Below are 14,681 nucleotides of genomic sequence, written 5' to 3' on the forward strand. Positions count from 1 at the left end.
TTTGTTGTTGAAAACTTAGACCCATTAAAAATTTATTCTAGACTTGTCTATCGATCCTAAATCTACCTTATCAATTTCTTTGATTTGTTCTATGGATTGATGAACATGAAGTAGAATGAATGTAAAATTACTGATTCAACCTCCGAATAAAACGACATATCATATTTATATTTTATCTCTTCAACAAGATCTTAGTGATGCATATAACAACTTGATTTCTATATCCTACATGTAGGGGTGTATAAAATCAAATCGAAAACCGAATCAAATCACAAACCAAGTCAAACCGGAAAAAAAAAACCGACTAGTGGTTGATTTGACTTGGTTTGGTGTTGAAAAAGAAAAACCCGACTATATTTGGGTTGGTTTGATTTTAACTAAAAAAAACCAACCCGAGACCAAACCAATTCGACATTGTATATATAATTTTAAAATTTTATTTTATACATAAAAAAAATTACTTTGATAGAATTTTTAAATATTTCTTATACTTTTTCATAGTTTTTATCGTTTAATATATTATTTCAAGTTTGAAACTTATATTTTTGAATGGTTCCATAAAGATTATAGTTCATAGATGTTGGTAATTATAATAAAACTTAAATCAAAATCAAATTAATACTAATGCCAAAAGAAAATCAATTTAACATTAAAAATGACAATAATATTGAATATTTATTCTTTGGTTTTACATTGGTTTAGACAATTAAAGTACATAATCTAATTTTAATTTCCTTTAATATTTAGTCATGTAACTAATACTTATTAAACTTATTTTAGCATGATTTAGTACTTTTAAATTATGATCAATTTTATTATGACTTGTTAATTTGCAATATTTGTTTTACGTGATTTCATTATTATTATTATTATTATTGGATATTTTAGTGTCATTGATCATATCATTGTTTGTGTTGTATTTTTAAGAAACATCATAGATAGTTGTATTTTGGTAGGACTGAAGAAATATTTGAAGTACAAGTAAATTATATGTTTGTATGAATACTTTAACGGAAAACCCGAAAATCCGAAAAAATCCAAAAAAACCCAAGGTTGAAAAACCCGAGTTTTATTGATTTAGTTTGATTTATAAATTTAAAAATCCGACACAAAGGATTTGGTTTGATATTTGAAAAACTCGAACCAACCCGACCATGTACACCCCTACCTACATGTAAAAGAGGAATAATTCAATATTCCTTATACTTATCATTTATCTTATTTTATGAGCTTCCAAAAGTACATTGATAAATTACAACTATTACCCTTTCAATGAAATTTCTTCTTCACTCTTGTCTTAATAGGATCTTGACTATAAATGAAAAGAATATTAATATTACAAATTACGTGTTCTCCAAGCAAAATCTTATCGTGCAAAATGTTTCCTAAATACTTGCAAAAATGACAAATTTATATAGTACTTAATTTGATTTTTAAAAATGTCTCCTTTTTTTTCAGATCAAAGCATTTATATTAGAATAATGAAAAAATAAAAAAATAAAAAATATATATATTAAAATTAAGATTTTTTCATTTAAATATGCATTTAATTTTAAGATATTGTGTTAAAATTTAAATAAATAATAATTAATCTCAATATTATATTTATAAAATTTTAAATAAATTTACATAGTAGTTAAAGGTTGTAATGGCGAGCTAATATCAATGGTTGCGAGTGTTGATTATTGTTGTTGTTAAGTGATAGTTACAAATGGTAACTAATCGTGATAATGTCTGATAATAATGGTCAATCGTGATTGTTAGTGATGATATCTAATTGACAATATATAGAGGAGGTTGTTGGTTTATAGTGACTATGATGATAAAGATATGGCGAGTAGAGATGATAACTATTTCTAAAGGTGGTTTGTGGTAGTATAGTTGATAGTAGAGGCAAGGTAGCTTTAGCAATAAAAGTGGATGGAGTTGTTAAGCAAAATTTTCTTTTAAATGAGAAGTATCTTAAAAATAAGAATTTACTCTCTTAGTCATTTTCACAGGGAAATTTTAGATAATGGGCCTTGTTCATTTTGACTTTGGAAATTAACTGAAAGCCCAATTCAACACATGAATTATGATGGGCCGAACTTTGAGTTTAAAGCAGCAGAAATTCAGTACATGACTTAGGTGCTTGATGAGTATATTATATTTTGGAGATGCGATTTGAAATCAGATTTCATATTCTCCGTGTGATGAGATTTTTTTTTCACCCTCCCCTAGGAGCTCTCACCCCTTTTGCTCCCTTGGTCGGATTGGAAGTGAGGGGTACTTACCATCCAAACAATGTGTGATGAGATTATTAATACCCGTGAAAAGATTATATTAATGAATAACTAGCTATTATTATTATTATTATAGACTTGTGCCTGTGAATCTTTATTAAAATTATATGTATGTAAAAGTTTGTTATCACAAACATTTTATAAAGGAAACACAGAAATATGCAATTTATAAATGCAAAGCATTAGCATAGTTCGATAGCTTAAATAAACAATTGTTTGCTCATTTGTTAAGATTGTACAAGAATTGAAGAAATTTTGATGGTTTTCACAAGTTGCGGATTTTTCATGTTTAGGAGAAAAATAAAACTTTAAATATTTAAATTGTATGTTCAAATAAAACGTCAGCTTCATATCAATCTAATTACAGATTACATGCATGTCCAAGCAAGCTTTTAATTAAACTCTATTAATTTAATCCATGAATAATATGAACATTAATGATATTTATAATCTATCTCGTAGTAAGTCAATATTGTGGTACATCGTTCTATCTCTCTCTCTAAAACTAGAAGTAACCGTCCTACCATTTCATTGCCATTCTTGGTCACCATTACTAGGATGTGAAAATGACCCCTCCCCCCCCCCCCCGCCCTCCCCCTCCCACCCATATCTAATAGTAGTAGTTAACTAATTAATATATATATTTAACAATATATAAGATGTAATTTTATGAGTAAAACTTTTTCAAACTCTTACATAGAAAATATATTATCAATTAGTTATACTTCTGGTTTCAATTAAATCTGATTTTGATTCCCATGATATATGATCAAAGCTTATATAACATTAAATATTAGACGTGTTTTGCCAATTATCACAATGATAAAATTACGATTTTATCAATATACATGGAAAAACAAAAATACTATTATTTTTATATTATATTTAAATTAAAATTATTTTTAAATTATATATATTTTTCCTTCAAATATGAGATACCAATATAATCTTTTCGTTTGTGCTAAATCAATAAAAATTATTAATAATTCTGAAAATTTATGAATATTATTTATTTGAGGAATCATATGCTTAGCTTGCACGTTTAACACAAGAGAGTTCCTACGCCACTACTATTCACACAGAGTTACTATTATAATTCCACACGCAAACCCATTCCATCCACTTTCCTTGTGTGCAAATTGTCTTCTGCCTCTTCCCATTTTCATACTTCTATAATATACTTTTTTTCAATAAATAATTAATGGACGCAACAATTGACAATCGTTGATTGCTTTTCCTAATTGTTAGTCCGTATTTGAATTAACTTATTTTAAATAGGTTTTTTGTTTAATATTTTTTATTTATTTTTAAAAGTGTTTCTGTAACAACTTCAATTTAAAACATTCAATTATTATAATCACTAAACTCGAAGTTACAACGGAAAATAGAACTAACAAAGAAAACTATTGTAGAAGATAACCAGAAGGGAGATGAGAAACATAGACTCAAAGAAATGGGATGAGAGGACTAGACATTTTTCTCAATAATTTGCATAATCTCTAAATCACATATCACTACCCTTTTTGAAGGAACGTTTCAAACCCACTCCTCAATTCGGATCCCAAATTAACCTGACCTTATTGCTTGTTCTCGGCCCAATAACTCTTGTCAGCCCAATAACAATTTGTATGACATTAGTATCTACATTGGGTTGAACTTGATTCATAACAATTTCAGAGATGCAAAAGTGATTGAGCGTTGGTTTTGATTGACTTATTTCAATAAGCGTTGGTTTTGATTGACTTATTTCAAGTGCTTTTAGTCAAATAGTTTTAAAATACTTTTGGAGTGTTTGAGTAAATTAAAAAAAGTGTTTATAAACACTTAATTTTAAACTAGAATGATAAAATAAGTTAAAATTAAAAGTTTATGCAAACAAATCTAAAAAAGTACTAAAAAAATAAAAAAAAAAATCTAAATTGTGTCTAGCCAAGAATTTAAAAGTGTTGTTGAAAAAAAAAAACTTTGCTACGACGTAACAATAATTAGTTTTCATCCTAAAAACTTAGCCAAGTACCTCAACTTTAAAAAATAAATATAATATATTTTTTCATAAAAAATAAATAATATAATTATTATTTTCATAGAAAACAATATATATATATATATATATATATATTATTTTTTTTAAAATTATTTTATTTATTTATATATATATTTTTTAAAAGCACTTTCGAATTTCTAAAAAACTGGCCAGACATATTAGGATACTTTGTGTATGTTCCATCTAATAAGTTGTTGTAAACTCAAGCATATGATGCTACTTTCTTACCGCACATTTGGAATTTTGGATATTTTGTGAAACTAATTGTCTCAATTTCTTCAGCATCATCATCAGAATATCCCTTCTATCGTCGGCAAGGATAGAAGTATTTTAATTGTACGAGTTGAATTAAACTTATAATACTTTATGCAAAGCATACATTATATATAATAGTTTATTTAATGCTAAAAATCGTAAAAGTTTAGATTTTCAATTTGTTTCTAAATAATTGAATCTCTTATTTTAGTTGAGTTTGATAATATAATTACTACAATTAAAGTAAGATATATTTAAAGTATGACATTTATGTGCTAGCTATAATAATTGATATACTTGCTTAAGCTTCTTTACTTTCAGTACTCAATTATTTTTCGTCATTGATAGTACTTAAATATTATACCTAACAGCATCTTTTTCTCACCGCTGAATGGGTATAAAACGTACATACGAAGGCAAACTTTTGGATTATTTTCTTTTTAAAAAAAGTTTCCAATATATACTTGGAAGACCACTTTGGTAACAAATATGACAAACGGATCATAAATAACAATACATAAAGAATTAATATCGATAGACTTTATGAATAAAATAAGAACCATTAACATAATAGGATCATAAATCTTAGATAATAACTTGAATGATATGCTCAACAAGCAGCATAGTCATACAGTATAAAACCCAAGCTGACATAATTTTTATCAAATATCAAAATAAAAATGTCAGTCAATAGCTGTCAAATATAAAACCAAACTAATATATATCACTTGTTAGTTTAGAAAAATAAAGAAAAAAGCTAAGTGGATGGCAGCCAAACTTATATGATTTAAACGTATAATTACAAATAAATCATAGCATAACAAAAAAAAAGTACTTCAATTACAGAGGCATATTCTATATTTAAATTTTTATGAATTTGGTATTAAATCAATATATTTTAAAGTTAATATTTAATATTTTAATAATTTTAATAAATTTGTATATATAAATTTATAGAAATTTGATAGAATGCCATTTTACTGATGTATCTGAATTTGACTATAATTAATTTCATGCGTGCTTTATTGCATTGTTATAACGTGTCATCAAATTAGGTGAAGTTGTCGTACTTTGCAAATAATTGTCATGTATAACAGACCAATAAAGTTTTTAGTCACATCAATAGCAAAGTTTAATTTGATCGAGTTTAAATAACCGAGTTAACATAAATTCTTATTAAATTTTGATTCATTTATACATTTTCTTATGATTCATTTAAATTATTGAACAAAATTGATAAATCAAAATTAACTGAATTTATAAATAAACAAGTTATTAATTTACCTAAACTCGAATGAGTCGAACTAATCATGTTTTTAGATACTGATTTTTCTCGTAAATATGCATGTCCACTATTTTCAGCTTGGTTTAATTGGCTGTGGCAATTGACAAATTAAATAGATGTATTAGCTTAAAAAATAATAACGTATCTAGTGTAATTTTATAAGTAAAATCTATCAAAGGTAGTATAGACACAAACACCGCCACTTCCGGTGGGTTAGGAAAAGTCCGATATTTAGCAGAGTTGACTAGTTAATTGTTTATCACGTGTAGAAACTAGAAAGAAGTAATTCCCTGGAGATTGGAACTAAAGTCCAAGAAAAGAAAAAAGTTGATGACCCGTATTTTGACCCGTTGCAGCCGAACAACTTGGTGCTGTTACAATCCAAGAAAATACTAGCTACTGCCTGTGTCCCTATTTATTTGTTTCTTTTGCTTTTTATAGTTATCCCTAATTATTTGTTCATTTTGATAAATTAAAAAAGAATAATTTTTTTTACCTATTATATCCTCAATTAAATGATTAGTTACTTTAAAAAATGTAAAACTTTTCATCAATTTCATAATTAATAGGGGTAAAATATAAACTCATCATGTCATTAATTGTTTTCTTAATAAGTGTATCAATTCAAAAGTGAACAAGTAATTAGAGACAGAGGGAGTAACTAATGAGATAATAATTGTTCAAGGGCCATACTTATTACATAAGCATACAATAATTCATTGAGATATTTAGCCAAAGTGGAAAAGAGAAAGGCAAACGAATAACTATTAAATATTTGATTTTAGTTTTTGCAATTTACCTAATGTTTTCACGAACAATTTAATGAACCACTGTATATGGGTGTTTTAATTATTTGCGTTTTTATGGATTCCCTATTTTTATGAACAATCAATCTAAACATATTATTCAATCAACATGACTTAGCCACAACAATCACTACGTACTACTTATTTGAATTTGAACGTATTTAGCAAGTTGACTACTTATGCAAAATCATCAAAATAATGTAATCTTTTTCAACTAGTACTATATTATTGAATTATACTGATTATATTACTATCATAGAGGAAGTTGGACACGTGGAGTGTTGATGGAGTTGAGAATCCACCATTGGCATTCAATAGTCATTGGCCGCCAAAGTATCGTCCAAGTGTTACGCTGCCACTGCTGACCACGTGTTTGTCCGTGCCACTTCTTCACACGACACGTTACTATTCTCTCAATAAAACCGGTTTTATTTTCCGGGTCGGGTAAATTAACCCGTCCTTATCGCCTTCCTACACCTAACACTCGTTCTAGAAGCAAAACTGAGATAGGGACTGAGAGACGAGCCGGATTCGTTGAATCGTTATTTTTGCAAAACCATATTTACGTATGTACCCTTGCATTTTCCTTCAAATTACATACTTTTGCGCGGGACCCGCTATTCTTTCCCGCATCTAATGGGTGGAAATTGACGGTCAGGATTTCTCGTGATATGTCCCCACTAAAGATCATATCCTCTAAAATTAGGATTTAGAGATTCATCAGTGGAATCCTGTATACCGGCCCCATTCAGAATTAGGAAAAAAATAAATATCTAAACACACTTATCTAAAACACAAGCAGGTCAAGAAGAAAACAAACAAATAAAAAGTAAATAGAACAAATTAGCATTTTGCAAGAAATGAGAAATAAAAACTACATAAATCCCCAATTTTAAGAGATACAGAGTGCAATAACCTTTTTTTTTATATAAAAAGAGAGAGGTAAATAACCATAAATAAACAAGGGAATCACAGTACATATATAAAGTATAATAATAATTGAAAAGAAAAGAAAGAAGGAAAAGGGTTTTTCCTTAAATGTATTGGATGAAGTCATTCCATCACAATTATTGAGTTAAATATTTCACTTATTAGAGCCACAGAAGATGGATTAAAATAATAACATATCTGGTTCCTTTTTTTTTTTTTTAATTAGGTAAATGATTAATTGTCAAAGAAAAAAATATTATAATTGTACATTAAAAAAAATTAGGTTTAATACTCCTAATCTAGTCAGTGTTGACATTGACCTTGTCTTCCGAGTGATTAAATTAGCAGAAGAAGGAACTAGATACAAGGTTCTAATTTTCATATTAATGCATCATTAAATTAAATTAAAAAGGAGAAATGAGGCACTGACACACTAAATACAGTTCCAATCTTATCTCAACACTAATTTTCATTAATTTAATGTTATCTTATTGTTGTAATCCATTAGTACAATCCTTGGCATTAAAATAATAGGGTATTTTATAGTTTTAAAAATACATTGAAAAAGATGTTACCAATAATTTAATTAAAAAACTGTAAACCGGAGAAACAAAAGGAGGAAATTTCCCGTTATTTGAGAGACATCTCGAGGCTATTCCGGTCATTATACTTTGCGTATTCCTGGCCCCTAAGCAACCATAAAGAGGAGCATGAATGTATAGAATATCAACGCAAATAGTATTTTGATATTCAGATTGAAGAAAGAGTAATTGGAGAAGAAACAAGAACAATTCCAGTAAAAATATCAGCCCACTCTCTCTTCCAACAATTTTTACGAGTTTCTTTTTTTGTTTAAATTCTTGTTCAAGTTTCATTTTTTTCTCATTTTCCCCATTTTTTTGGGAAAAAAATCACTCAGATCTTCTCATATTTGTTGTAAATACCCAACTTATCTTGAAAAATCTGTGAATTTATAGGTTTCCACACATTTATTCAGGTTGAGGTTGATTATTTCTGAATTGATTGTAAACAATTTAGGAATTAGGGTTTCGAATTGCTGTAAAATTTGGATCTTTGGTGGTAATATTCAGAATTTCAGCTTCTAGATTGGTGGGTTATGGCGGTTCCGACGATAGCACTGTACGCAAGTCCGCCGAGTAGTGTGTGTTCTACACCATATCAATGCCACTCTCACGCGTCTTATGATTTCGATTTGAACGGCAGATCATCGTCGTCTTCCTCATCGACATCCTCTTCGTCCCAGAAATCCATTGTCGGTGGCCTGTCGTCTCTGTTCTCTTCGCCAACCGTGAAGGCCAGCTATTCAACTGGAACCGAGGATTTGGGGTCTCTGTGGCATGATAGAGGCGACGAATTGAGCAGCTCTTTTCGTTGTTCATCCCTCAGCTCGTCATTGAAAAGGGATCATCAGAGTCCAGTTTCTGTGTTTCAAGGGCCTGTTTCATGTAGCACTAGTAGTAGTGGAATTGGATCATATTCCAGAAGTCCTCCGAAGAGAATTGCTGGGGATGTCTGTTCCATTCGTTCTGGGACTGGTGGATTGTTCAATGGTTTTGTTAGGCACGCCTTGGGATCCTGTGTTGATCACGATCCGGTGGCTTTTCAGGTCCTGGATGTTGATTCCCGTTCATCAGGGCTATTGGATGAACTCACCTTTAACATGGAAGAGGGTTTCTTAGAGTCCAATTCAGAACCTTATGCTAAAACTTTACTGTTGGGTGCACAGGCAAGGCATAAAATCTTTTATGATGATTTTGTGGTGAAGGCATTTTATGAAGCTGAGAAAGCCCATAGAGGACAGGTGATTGTTTCTGCCTAACTTTTACTAATTCCCACTGCTATTAGCAAAAGTTTTAGTTTTGACTTATTGTATTGTATTGGTTTTTTAGGTGCGAGCTACTGGTGATCCTTATCTACAGCATTGCGTTGAGACTGCAGTTTTACTCGCAACGATTGGGGCTAACTCGACTGTTGTTGCTGCTGGACTTTTGCACGACACACTTGATGACACATTCATGACTTATGACTATATATTCCGGACGCTAGGAGCTGGTGTTGCTGATCTGGTTGAAGGGGTATGGAGATTGACTTGTTTTCTTATCTGAAGCTCCCTGTTGTTAACACTCTCTTTCATAACTTTGGGCATTTAAACATTTTGTTAATGGTCTTTTTTCCATATGCAAAGGGTGTTGCATTTAATTTTCAAATGTAGATTAAATTTGGTTTTTGTTTAGGATTTGTTTTAGTAGGCATTTGGACAATGCATAGGTTAAAGTTAAAACAAGAGTATTGTGTTGAAGTTGAGAAAGAACCTTTTGAAACTTAAGTTATTTTTGGGTAGTCATTTCACTCTGAAAAAAAGTTGTAGATTTGTCATTGCAATACATTGTTCATTTGAAGTATTATGCACACCAAGTTTTGAATGTTTAAACAGTATCCAAAATGTGTTTGCAATCACTCATGGCCAAATCACTATTTGCCAAAAACTGACTTTAATATTGGGTATGAGTATGTCTTTGATTAGTGAAGGTTAAAGAAATCATGCAAGCATCTGCTGTCTTCTATGTTTAATAATGATAATCCCAACTCCCAAGTGTTAAACTTGTTTTAACTTCAATCATTTTGTCTAGGTGTCAAAGCTTAGTCAATTGAGCAAGCTTGCACGAGACTTCGATACAGCCAGTAAAACTGTTGAGGCAGATCGATTACACATCATGTTCCTTGCTATGACAGATGCAAGGGCTGTTCTCATAAAACTAGCTGATCGTTTGCATAATATGACTACTTTGGATGCATTACCATCTACAAAGCAGCAAAGATTTGCAAAGGAAACTTTGGAAATTTTTGCTCCTCTTGCTAATCGCCTAGGCATCTCAACCTGGAAAGAGCAGCTGGAGAACCAATGCTTTAAACATCTTAACCCGGATCAGCACAATGAACTCTCATCAAAACTCATGGATTCTTTTGACGAGGCTATGATTACCTCTGCCGTGGAGAAATTGGAGCAAGCGTTAAGTGATGGATCTGTTTCTTATCACGTACTTTCAGGGCGTCACAAAAGCTTGTACAGCATTTACTGCAAGATGCTAAAGTAATTTCTCTGCCCATTTAATACACTTTTAAAAGTTGCACCAGTGGATTTGGCTGATCAGCCAATTATTTAGTGCCTGTAGTTTATAGACAAGACATACATGTTATGTAGGGCTGTACTGTGTAGGAATCGTTTTTCTGCAGATTATTCAATATGATGATAATTACTTGCCATTGTCATTACACAGTTAGAAACTTTTGGATGCCTTGTGCATTCTGTGCAATGCTACTTTCTTACTAATGTTGCCTTTGTGAATTGTGACAGTTGAGCTAACAGTATTTTCATATTCTACAGGAAGAAGCTTAATATGGATGAAGTCCATGACATTCATGGGTTGAGGTTGATTGTTGAAAATGAAGAGGACTGCTATAAAGCACTTCAAGTTGTTCACCAGCTATGGCGTGAGGTACCTGGGAGGTACAAGGACTACATAGAAAAACCCAAATGCAATGGGTAAGCAGCATGAAAGTTTTGATTCTGCCGCTCTCTTTTCTTTCAAGTTTTTGCCCCTAATATGGATGTGTAATTTTTAGGTACCAATCTCTTCACACAGTTGTTCTCGGGGAAGGCATGGCGCCTCTTGAAGTTCAGATCCGAACAAAAGAGATGCACTTGCAAGCTGAATATGGCTTTGCAGCTCATTGGAGATACAAAGAAAATGACTGCAAGCACTCCTCTTTTGTTCTTCAGATGGTAGAGTGGGCTCGTTGGGTTGTAACCTGGCAGTGCGAGACAATGAGCAGAGACCAGTCATCTGTTGGCAACACTGAATCGATTCAGCCACCTTGCAAATTCCCAGCTCATTCTGAAGATTGTCCCTTTTCTTGCAAACCTGATTGTGGAACTGATGGGCCTGTCTTTATCATTATGATTGAGAACGATAAGGTCTCTATCTACCTGTGAATCCTGAAAGTTACAGAATTGATAATCATGGTGTCAACTATCAGGAATGTGTTTTGACACTGTTTTTCTTTGCAGATGTCTGTGCAAGAATTCGCAGCAAACTCAACTGTGAAGGATCTGTTGGAGAGAGCTGGCCGTGGCAGCTCTAGATGGACACCCTATGGATTTCCTCTGAAGGAAGAGCTAAGGCCAAGGTTGAACCATGAACCAGTTAGTGATCCCAACTGCAAGCTAAGAATGGGAGATGTTATAGAATTAACTCCAGCCATACCACATAAATCATTGACAGAGTACAGGGAGGAGATTCAGCGAATGTATGATCGAGGTGTAAGCCCTCTTCCTGCCGCTGCCAATACAGTAGTTGGTCTGAGGAGTTGACAGTTGATGTTTTTCCTTCTCCTAGATTAGGGTCCTCCTTTAATCTTGTACATAATTACAAATGATAAGCATTTGTACAGAACAGCCATGGTTCTGTTTATAAAAAGATAAATTAGGTGACTGATTTATTCAAGTCTTGACTTGCATTTGTTACTTTTGGAAATGCAGACTGCTTTTCCATTTTCCCTTATATTTATACCATGGTGTATCTCTCTTTCACCTTTTTTGATTTTTCTTTTAAAGCTGGATTGCAACATGAAGGTTTTACTTGTCCTGTGCTCGGTAGCAAGGATAATTTCCTTGTATGTTAATGTATCTGCTTTGATACCTGATTTCTCTTTTGGATCACCAGTTAGATTGTATTCGAACGAGTGAAGGGAAGATTCGTGTTTATTGTCTACTTATATACTGTTCAATTCTGCAATTAAATAAGTAGTTGAAACATAACAATCATCACATTATAAAGAAGCTATACATGAAAAAACAGGAGAGTTTCAAATATAGCAATACAATATTATTGGTTTTAGAGGAGAGAGAATACATTAAGATTAAGGCCAAGTGAACACTGAACCATGAGAGAGGAGTAGTTAATTTCCTTTGTATCCGATTCCAGTGATAATTCTTGACTCCAAATTTCGTTTCTCTGATTAATAATACTGATGACGAAATTAAATTCTGAGGTAACTAACATCTATTTCCACAAATATTGTCTCTGCCAGGAAAGCACACATAAGAGCATAACCAAAACACCAGCAAGACCCCAAGAGGAACTCCCAATTCTAAGCACAGCCGAAGGTTCTGGAGAAGCGAAAATGGAAGATGTACTTGCTCTTCCTCGTACTGATGATGAAGAAGTGCTTTTAATTGCAACAATTAATCCAGCCAGTAGAACAGGCAATACCATTCCCCCACAACTCCATCTCGTCTCGTAATAACTGCTCTCTTTCTTTCCTCGATCCACATATAATGGCGATAGAACAACAGCGGAAACAAGGGCTAGAACCATTGCTACTCCTCTATGCGAAGAATATTGGTATGAACTTGATGCATAATTCTCCATATTGATCAAAAGGTCGTTTGAATCAAACCTTCAATTGTATCGATGATAGTGGAGCATTATATAATATATATAGAGAGAGAGAGAGAGGGACAAGATGAGCTATCAAAGGAATGTAGGTGTAAAGTGATGATAAAAGTGACCGAAAAATTAAAGCCGTCCAAAAAGCAGCAAAAGAAGAAGATTAATTATTTAAAAATAAGACTTGGGCAAGAAGAAAAGGCAAAATGTGAAGGAAAATGGTGAAGTAAGGTATATAGAAGTGGATCTTTTTTTACTTTTTTCTTGAAAAAGATGTTCACAATTGACAGCAAAAGTTGAATTTCTGGTTTACTTAAACAGTGTAATGGAGAAACATCTGGCACTGAATATTCATTTTTTTTGCTATTATTATGAACTGGGGACTACATTGGGGAGGAAAATAAATGAAGCTCTTTTCACTTTCTTTCTGAATTTTGATTACTTCATTCAAACAGACAGGCATGGTTCGTCAAATATATTTTTCTTTATATCAATGATTGAAGAAAATGTGTTATATTTGATTGTGAATCATATCTCTCTTTATTACATGATGGGTTTGCACATTGTTGCCACTTGCCCCCTTACAGGTGAAACAGAAGGTGCTGGATCAACACCAACCACATGAAATTTTATTGAAAATGTAATTCATTTGATTAATTTAAATTCGTATTATGGGATCACATTTTGAAAGTAAAGACGACTTCATATAATTTGAAATTTCTACTTATGAATACTCGTAAATATTTGAGGGTCCACGATAATTGCATAAATTGATTATGAAGAGGAAGGAAAACCTACCAAAAGCTCATAACTCAAAGTCCTAAGAGGCCCTACTCCAACCCGTTTAATGTGCCTTTGTCGTCTCATATATATTCACTTCACTTAATTAATCTACTCATATTATTCACGCAAGGACAAAGGAGTCATGGTCCTATTTTTATGATTTTCTTTTATTATCACCTTGTTTTTTTACTACTCATTTGGAATATCTGATATAAGTTCACAGTTTAGCCAAATTCTGATGTCTTATATTGCAAATTGCAATTTATTTTTTATTTCTTCCATAAGGTTCCTAAGTCACAATTCACTCATAATGGGCCGCTGGATCGTACACCCGTCACTCCATGAAGTATAAACTACTCTCCCGCTTTAATTTTATTAAATTCGGTTTAAAAAAAAAAGACTATATCTTTCTTTTTATGGCAATGTAACTTTATAGTTTCAACTTTCTACATGACTTATACATTTAAATACATACTATATATTGAACAGTACAAAATCAAAATCGTTTTTACTATCTTAAACTTCATGTAAAATAAAAATCAATTAAAACGGAGAGAACAAGAGATTCTCCAGTGATCTTTGATCAAAATGGCTACAATTGTTACACGTCTGGATCGCTCTGAGAACAAAAACTACCCATTAATTTCAGTGTCCAAAAGGAATCTTGTTTACTCATACAGTGTCTAACAACACAGATATCAATCTGATGAAATAGTGCCATGTCACCATGTCCACAAGAATCAATAGACTTTGCCGAGTTAAAAAACTTTTTTGGAGTATTTATATTGACTTAATAGTGATGCAGTCCATTTATAGGAAAAAGTA

General features: G+C 31.7%; 1 protein-coding gene across 1 annotated transcript; it reads left to right on the top strand.

Moving 5' to 3' along the window:
- The first annotated feature begins 8,335 nt into the window (after positions 1–8,335).
- LOC125820615 (probable GTP diphosphokinase RSH2, chloroplastic) lies at positions 8,336–12,148 on the top strand. The gene is made up of 6 exons (XM_049500029.1): positions 8,336–9,424; positions 9,513–9,698; positions 10,254–10,714; positions 11,009–11,167; positions 11,248–11,599; positions 11,693–12,148. Exons 1-6 carry the CDS (start codon positions 8,720–8,722, stop codon positions 11,993–11,995), a joined length of 2,166 nt encoding a protein of 721 aa, XP_049355986.1. The 5' UTR covers positions 8,336–8,719; the 3' UTR covers positions 11,996–12,148.
- The last annotated feature ends 2,533 nt before the right edge of the window (positions 12,149–14,681 follow it).

Source organism: Solanum verrucosum, unplaced genomic scaffold, assembly GCF_900185275.1.
Source record: "Solanum verrucosum unplaced genomic scaffold, falcon-dt-bn FXZP01000117.1, whole genome shotgun sequence".
Classification (NCBI taxonomy): domain Eukaryota; kingdom Viridiplantae; phylum Streptophyta; class Magnoliopsida; order Solanales; family Solanaceae; genus Solanum; species Solanum verrucosum.

What these genes read in the sequence shown, in the direction of transcription:
- LOC125820615 (XM_049500029.1), top strand. Translation starts at nt 8,720, where the DNA reads ATGGCGGTTCCGACGATAGCACTGTACGCAAGTCCGCCGAGTAGTGTG. An exon ending in AGAAAGCCCATAGAGGACAG is followed by an intron (nt 9,425 to 9,512) that starts GTGATTGTTTCT and finishes TTGGTTTTTTAG; the next exon opens with GTGCGAGCTACTGGTGATCC. An exon ending in GAAAAACCCAAATGCAATGG is followed by an intron (nt 11,168 to 11,247) that starts GTAAGCAGCATG and finishes TGTAATTTTTAG; the next exon opens with GTACCAATCTCTTCACACAG.